Genomic DNA, 8,738 nt, shown 5'->3' on the forward strand with positions numbered 1-8,738 from the left:
GGCGGGGGTCGCAGAGCAAATACGGCAGTGGGAGGAGATGCCAGGTAGGCAGCTGGCAGAATACATACCACAGTGGGAGGTGAAGAGCCCAGCCCAGCAGGAAGTAGAGTGATACCTCTGGAGCTGTCTGGTGTCCACGCAGAACACAGGTACTTTCCCTTTGACCCCTCTCACCCTCCTGGTCCTGTTAGGTTCATCCAAGCTCAGGATCTCCAGACCAGACAGAGAAGGAGCAGCCAAGAGAGATGAGCCGGCTGAAGGCATGCTCTTCTATTTCTGGTGATGATTGGAGGGGCTCCAGGAACACAGGGCACGGAGGGGTGAGTGAAGCAAGGAAGAAATGGGAACCGTGACCTTCCTAAGCCAGAAGAAAATTCCAAGCATCTGCAGCAGAGGGGTGGGGACATCTCCAAGGGGCAAGGCACAGCCAGGACCAAGGGTGGGACCAGGCAGGTGTTCCTGATGTGAAAGTGTTGGGAAGGGCACCTCCTCCCAGTGAGGGAAAGGACACTTTTATTTTTCCCCTGTATGGATGAGGAAATACACACACACCGATCAAGTGTGTGCCCATGTTCACCAAGTGAATTAAAATACGGGCCACTGGAACTAAATCCTAAGTCACTTGACACTTTGCAGTGACCTCCAAAGGATGCCTCTATATAAATATCAAACTAGGGGCAAGGGAGGGGGAAAATGAAAGAAATTTAAAGTACACTGGGGCTATGATTGTTAATACTTCATTTAGACACAAAAGCTGGGACTTTTCATATCACAAAAAACCTTTAATGAAAACACAAATACTGCATCATTTCACTTCTATGAGATCCCTACATTGATCAAACGTGTAGAGACAAAAAGCAGAATGGAGGTTGCCAGGGCCTGTAAGGAGAGGAGAAGAGGGATACATTGTATATTAGAGACAGAGTTGCACTTTTGAAGTTGAAAATGTTCCTGACATCTATTGCACAACAAAGTGCATATACTTAACACTAGTGAATTGTACACTTAGAACAATTAAGATGGTATATCTTATATGGTCTTCCACAATTTAAAATAAAATCTTTTTGTCAACTTTTAAAAATATCTAGGAAATAAACACCTGTCAAGATATGAAAGGACTTTATAAGTGAATGGGGATAGAATCAGAATTACCATATGAGGCAGCAACGCCATTTCTGGTAAAATGCCCGAAAGAATTGAACGCAGGGACTTGAATACACATTTGTATACTCATGTTCATTGCAGCATTAGACACAATAGCCCAAAAGTGGAAACAACCCAGGCATCCGTTGACTTATGAATGTGATACATATGTAGAATAGAATAGAGTATTACTAAGCCTTGAAGAGGCAGGAAATTCTGGCACATGCTATAGCATGGATGAACTTTGAAGACATGATACTAAATGAAATAAGCCAGACACAAAATGACAACTACTGTAAGTTCTGCTTATCTGAGGAACCTAGAGAACTGAGATTAATGCAGGTTTCATGGGATTGAGAGGAGGGGGAGATGGGGCATTAGAGTTTAATGGGTATGGTTCCAGTTGGAGAAGATGAAAAAGTTCTGGCGCTGGATGGGGTGATGGTCACACAATCATGTGAATGCACATGCCACTGAATGGTACACTTAAAACAGCTAATTTTAGGTTATTTATATTTTACAAGAAAAAAGTGAATGGGGGATTATTATTAGTTTTACTTAATGTAGCCTCTCAAAGCAGAGATCTGCAGTAAAAGAAATTCTCATCCAGTTTGGCTGACAGTGCCTCTGGGAGAGACCTTATCAGACATACCTGCTCATAAATAGAAGGACCTCAAAGTGCTTGGGGTTTATTGCTGATATTAAATTGTTATATCAGAGTGACATCAGCATCATGGTGAAGTGAGCTGTTCCCTCTCTCTCGCCCACCTATGTTAAACTAAATGGACATCCAATAACCATTGGATTCCTTACACAGCACAACAAGATGCTTAAGAGATCTGTGCATCTATACATCCAAAGGTGAGTGGCCTAGAAGCAAAAGAAATAGGGGAACGGCCCCATTTCCCTCTCCAGCAGCAGTGATCCAGGTTATGGACCCTCACACACTTACAGCAACACTGTGAGTGTAGTCACGTACAGCCTCAAGCACCTAAACACTGCCTGCTGAGTGGCAGTGGCTCAGCCAATGTGAAGGCACCATGCCTGAGAGGTGGTGCTGCCCCCATGAGTGCACACCACCCACTGAAGCATCCTCACCTTTGGGAATGTGACCCAAGAGTAGGTGATCCAGCCCATGCGAAAGTGACCTGCCAGTGACTGCAGCCTGGCCTGCAAAAAAATCAGAGTGGTTCAACTGGCACACCTAAGAGCAGACGAGGCAGGAACATAAAAAGCAGTCTCTGATGCCACTGCGGTGGCAGATTGAATCTGCAACCAGAAGCAACAGAAACCACAGCAGAGCCAGTGACACATTCCCCAGTGGTGGCAACCATGACACTAGCTCCACCACCACTGGGGGCTGTACACAAGTCCCTGGATTCCCAGCCCACTGCAAGCAACAATGAGACCCGTGAACCCAGGACACCTTGCGGTGGAGTAGTTAGCTTCACAAGAAAACTCGGAAACAGTAGTGAAGGTGGTGCATGGGACAGCAACATCTCAGCCTGCAGGCACCAACTGGAAGAACATGAGACCCAGGTGACCTGAAGGAAAGTAACCAAAGCTGTACTCATATAAGAAAAGGTGATTACCACCACAAATGTGCCAGCAGAGGAGCAATTCATCAAACACCATGATGAAATACAATAACACTTCAAAACAGAAGGAAAATGACAAATCTCCAGAAAGCAAACCTGAAGTCACAGAAGATTACAATCTAAATGACAGAGAATTCAAAATAGCTCTCATAAAACAACTCGGTGACTTACAAGAAAACTCAGACAGCTCAATGAGCTGAGGTATAAAATTAAAGAACAGAAGGAATAATTAAACAAAGACATTGAAGCCCTAAAACAAATAAACAAACAAACAGAAATTCTGAATATTAAGAACACAACAAATGAGATGAAAAATAATTTAGAAAGCATAAAGAATAGAGCAGGCCTTATTGAGGAGAGGGTTAGTAACCTCAAAGACAGAAATCTAGAACTGCTTCAGATGGAGCATGAGAGAAAACTAAGATTTTTTAAAAATGAAGAAATTATTTGAGAAATATCCATTCAATTAGGAAAAGTAACATAAAGATTATAGGTATCCCAGAGGAAGAAGGGAGAGAGAAAGGAGCAGAGAGTTTGCTCAAAGGAAAAATAGCTGAGAACTTCTCAAACCTGGGGAAGGAACTGGACATACAAGTACGTGAAGACAAGAGAAGTGCTAATTACATCAATAGAAAAAGACCTTCTCCAAGACGTATAATATTAAAACAGTCAAAACTCAATAACAAAGAGAAAGATTAACAGCAGCAAGAGAGAAGAAAATAACATACAAAGGAACTCCCATCGAGCTTTTAGTGGATTTCTCAGCACAAACCTTACAGGCTAGGAGAGAATGGAATGATATTTTCAAAATAGTGAAAGGCAAAAACTATCAGCCAAAAATACTTGATCCATTGAAATTATCCTTCAGATATGATGGAGAAATAAAAGCTTTCCCAGATAAACAGAAGCTGAGGGAGTTCATTACCACTAGACGTGTCTTACAATAAATTATGAAGTGAGGCCTCTGACCTTAAAGAAAAGGACAAAAGTTTACAAATATTTGAGGAAGGGGAGAACTAGAAAGACAAAATAGGAAAATTGCAGCTCTCCATCAGAACAGGTTAACAAACAATTATGACATGAAAGATAAAGGGAGAGAAAGCATCCAAAATAAGTATAAACACTTCAATTTAACCACCAACTCACAAAAGGATAACTTATGACAACAAAAACATGGAAGGAGAAGATGAAAGGGATGGAACCTACTTAGGCTAATGGAGATAAAAAGCTATCAGAAAATGGAGTATCTCACCCACGAGATTTTTTTTTTTTAAAGATTTTATTTTTTTTTCCTTTTTCTCCCCAAAGCCCCCCAGTACATAGTTGTGTATTCTTCGTTGTGGGTTCTTCTAGTTGTGGCATGTGGGACGCTGCCTCAGCGTGGTCTGATGAGCAGTGCCATGTCCGCGCCCAGGATTCGAACTGACGAAACACTGGGCCGCCTGCAGCAGAGTGCGCGAACTTAACCACTCGGCCACGGGGCCAGCCCCCCACCCATGAGATCTTTTATACAAACCTCATGGTAAGCACAAAACACCAGAGCACAGTCACAAATTGTAAGTAAAAAGCAAACTGAGAAAACCATCAAACTGAAATAGCAGTCAGAAATACAAGGGAAAAGAAACGATGGAAATATACAACAACAAGAAACACAGAAATAAAACGACAGTAGTAAGCCCTCATATATTAATAATCACTAAATGTAAATGGATTGAATTCACCAAGTAAAAGACACTGAGTGGCTGGAAGGATGAAAAAACAAGACCCAACATCATTCTGCCTCCAGGAAACACATCTCAGCTCTAAAGACAAACACAGGCTCAGAGTGAAGGGATGGAAGGTGACACTGCAACACAATGGCAAGGAAAAGAAGGCAGGTGTAGTCATACTCACATCAGACAAAGCAGACTTCAACATAAAAAAGATAATGAGAAATAAAGATGGGAGTTACATAATGATGAAAGGGACATTCCAGTAAGAAGTTATAACACTGATTAATATATATGCACCTAATACAGGAGCACCAAGGTATATAAAGCCACTATTAACAGAACTAAATGAAGAAACTGATACCAACACAATAATAGCATGGGACCTCAACACTGTACTTATGTCAATGGATAGATCATCCAGACAGAAAGTCAACAAGGAAACTGGCCTTAAATGAAACTCTAGAACAGATAGGCTTAAGACGCATATAGAGAACATTCCATCCAAAAACAGCAGAATACACATTCTTCTGAAGTGCATATGGAACATTCTTAACAATAGACTGTATATTGGGAAATAAGGTAAGCCTCAATAATTTACAAAGATTTTAATCATATCAAGCATCTTTCTAACCACAATGCTATGAAACTAGAAATAACTACAAGAAAAAAAACTAGGAAAGTCACAAATATGTGGAGATTAAACAACGTGCTACTGAACAACCACTGGATCAATGAAGAAATCAAAGGAGAAAGAAAAAAATACCTGGAGACAAATGAAAATGAAAACACAACATACCAATTCTTGTAAGATTCAGGAAAAGCAGTACAAAGAGGGAAATCATACCAAAACAAGCCTATCTCAATAAACAAGAAAAATCTCAAATAAATGAACTATAACTAAAAGAACTAGAAAAAGAAGAACAAACAAATTCCAAAGTCAATAAAACAGGGAAATAATAAAAATCATAGCTGAAATATAGACTAAAAAAACAATAGAGGGGCTGGCCTGGTGGCATAGTGGTTAAGCTTGCATGTTCTGCTTTGATGGCCCAGGGTTCACCAGTTTGGATCCTGGGTGCTGACCTACACCCTGCTCGTCAAGCCATGCTGTGGCAGGTGTCCCACATACAAAGTAGAGGAAGATGGGCATGGATGTTAGCTCAGGGCCAGTCTTCCTCAGCAAGGAGAAGAGGGTTGGCAGCACATGTTAGCTCAAGGCTAATCTTCCTCAGGAAAAAAAAAAAAAAGAAAGAAAGGATCAATGAAATTAAGAGCTGGCTCTCTAAGAAGATAAACAAAATTGACAAGCCATTAGCCAAACTTGCTAAGAAAAAAAGACTCAAACAAAATTAGAAAAGAAAGGAGAAATTACAAGGGAAAATACAGATGTATAAAAGATTTTAAGAGAATGCTATGAAAAGCAGTATGGCAACAAATTGGATAACCTAGCAGAAATGGATAAATTCTTAGAAGCATACAACCCACCAAAACTGAATTAAGAAGAAACAGAGAATGTGAATGAACGTATCACAAGTAAAGAGATTGAAACAGTAATCAAAATCCTCCACCAAAACAAAAGTCCAGGACTAGATGGCTTTTGTGGTGAATTCTATGAAACGTTCACTGAAGATTTAATACCTGTGCTTCTCAAACTATTCCAAAACTTGGAAGACAATAGGATGCCTCCTTATCTCATTCTGTGAGGCCAACATTACCCTGAAAACAAAACCAGCCAAGAACACTACAAAAAAGGAAATTACAGGCCAATATCGCTGATGAACATACATGCAAAAATCTTCAACAAAATATTAGCAAAATGAATACAGCAATAGACTAAGAGGATCATACACCATGAGCAAGTGGGATTTACTCTGGGGATGCAGGGATGGTTCAACACCCAAAAATCAATCAATGTGATACAGCACATTAACAAAATGAGGAATAAAAATCACATGATCACCTCAATAGATGCATAGAAAACATCTGACAACATCTATTTATAATAAAAACTCTCAATAAAATGGGTATGGGAGGAAATCACCTCCACACGTTAAAGGCCATATATGAGAAACCCGCAGCCAGCATCATACTTAATAGTGAAAATCTGAAAGCCATTCCTCTGAGAACAGGAAGAAGACAAGGGTGCCCACTGTCACCACTCATCTTCAACATAGCACTGGAAGTTTTTGCCAGAACAAACAGGCAAGAAACAATAAAAGTCACCGAAATTGGAAAGGAAGTAAAACTCTCACCATTTGTGGATAACATGATTCTATTTATAGAAGCCCCTAAAGGATCCAAGAGAAAACTATTAGAAATAATCAACTACAGCAAAGTTGCAGGATACAAGATCAACATATAAAAATCAGCTGCATTTTTATATACTAACAACAAACTACCAGAAAGAAAAGAGTACAATCCTATTTAAAAATGCAACAAGAGGCTGGCCTGGTGGCAGAGCGGTTAAGTTTGCAGGCTGTTTCAGCAGCCCAGGGTCCGCCGGTTCTGATCCTGGTCATGGACCTACCCACAACTTACCAAGCCATGCTGTGGCAGTAGTCCAACATACAAAGTAGAGGAAGATGGGCACAGATGTTAGATCAGGGCCAATCTTCCTCAGCAAAAACAAAGGGGGAGTGGCAGTAGATCTTACCTCAGGGCTAATCCTCCTCAAAAAAAAAAAAAAACCAGAAGATGAAATCAATAATTCAAAGAGACTTATGCACCCCTATATTCACTGCAGCATTATTCACAATAGCCAAGACTTGGAAAAAACCCAAGTGTCCAGCCATGGATGAATAAATATTTGATATATATATAATAAAATACTCCTCAGCCATCAAAAAGCCACAAAATAGTGTCATTTCTCACAACACGGATGGACTCTGAGAATATCGTGCCAAGCAAAATAAGCCAGAGAAAGACAAACACTGGGGCGGGCCCCACAGGTGAGTGGTTAAGCTCACGCACTCTGCTCTGGTGGCCTGGGGTTCGCGAGTTTGGATCCTGGGTGCAGACCTAGCACTGCTCATCAGGCCACACTGAGGCAGCATCCCACACAGCAGAGCCAGAAGGACCTACAACTAGAATATACAACCATGTACTCGGGTCTTCAGGAAGAAGAAGAAAAAAACACATTGGCAACAGATGTCAGCTCAGGTGCTAATCTTTGAAAAAAAAAAGACAAACACCATATGCTTTAACTCACGTGTGGAAGACAAACACACAGATAGGGAGAACAGAACAGCCGTTACCAGATGGGAAGAGGGTGGGGGAAGGCAAAAGGGTCAGAGCGGCACAAATGTATGGTGATGGCTAGCAACTAGACTATTGGTGGTAAACACAATGCAGTCTATACAGAAACTGATATGTAATAAAGTACACCCGAAATTTACACAATGCTATAAAACTTCTGTCAGTAATATAATTTTTAAAAAATTTGTCCAAATTGGATCTTCAAATTCTCTAAGGTTTGAGACTTTTCAAAAGTAGAATGTGGAAAAAAGTACACTTAGTCTAAACACCCTGTGACTGGTAAACTGAATTATTCCAGAACGAGTATAATAAAGCCTCCACCCTCTTCTCCTGGAGGCCACTGTGCTGAAGCTCTGTGCAGATGCCTAGGACGTTTGAAAAGACAGGTGAGTCTTCTCGATTGTCTTTAGTAGAAAGACTTGTCTACATACGATTACATTTATATACAGAAACATGCACATCATAGACATGTAAGAAGGTACCTTTCTACCTGAATGTAATGTGTCAAAAATAAATGAAGGACCCAAAAAGACACCACCAAATTCCCACATAAAATATTCTTTTGCATATAAAAGTAAACAGAGGCCCTCTTGAACCAACATTTAGCCAGTGCCCCCCAGAATAGGTCAGACTTGCCAAACCATGAGGATGGGAGGACGTGGGGGCTGAGTCAATGTCACTCCAACAATGGAAATTCTTTTCTGGAGACAAGTCACAAAGGTTACTTAGAAGGCTTTCAAAGAGGGAACTCAGTGGATGAAAAGCCCCTGGGCATGTGCCCTCAGCATTTTACAGCTCAAATCTTTGTGGGGAATGAACGCCTGAACAGGCTGTTGGACCTGGCTGTGCTGGAAAGCCCCAGGGCCCCAGCAGAAGCCAGCAGCACACACCAGGACTGTGTAAACAGGTCCCTCAGTGGTCTGGACCAAACGTGCCCTTTGACTTTCACTTCAACCCCGATATCATCCCGTTTCTTCAGACTTCACCAAAGCCGGGCTGGGCTGGACCACCACCTATGTGGAAGTCTCCA

General features: G+C 41.2%; 1 protein-coding gene across 1 annotated transcript in view; it reads right to left on the reverse strand.

Annotated features, from left to right (window-relative positions):
- Window positions 1–755: 755 nt before the first annotated feature.
- LOC139084153 (zinc finger protein 846-like) overlaps window positions 756–8,738 on the reverse strand; it is a 145,568-nt gene continuing 137,585 nt past the window's right edge. The window contains exons 2-3 of the mRNA XM_070625577.1: window positions 2,242–2,313; window positions 756–879 (exon numbers count right to left, since the gene is read on the reverse strand). Coding sequence (XP_070481678.1) covers window positions 806–879; window positions 2,242–2,313 — 146 coding nt within the window. The 3' untranslated portion in view covers window positions 756–805. The remainder of the gene's footprint in view (window positions 880–2,241; window positions 2,314–8,738) is intronic.

The sequence above is a fragment of the Equus przewalskii genome, chromosome 6 (genome assembly GCF_037783145.1).
Source record: "Equus przewalskii isolate Varuska chromosome 6, EquPr2, whole genome shotgun sequence".
NCBI classification, from domain to species: domain Eukaryota; kingdom Metazoa; phylum Chordata; class Mammalia; order Perissodactyla; family Equidae; genus Equus; species Equus przewalskii.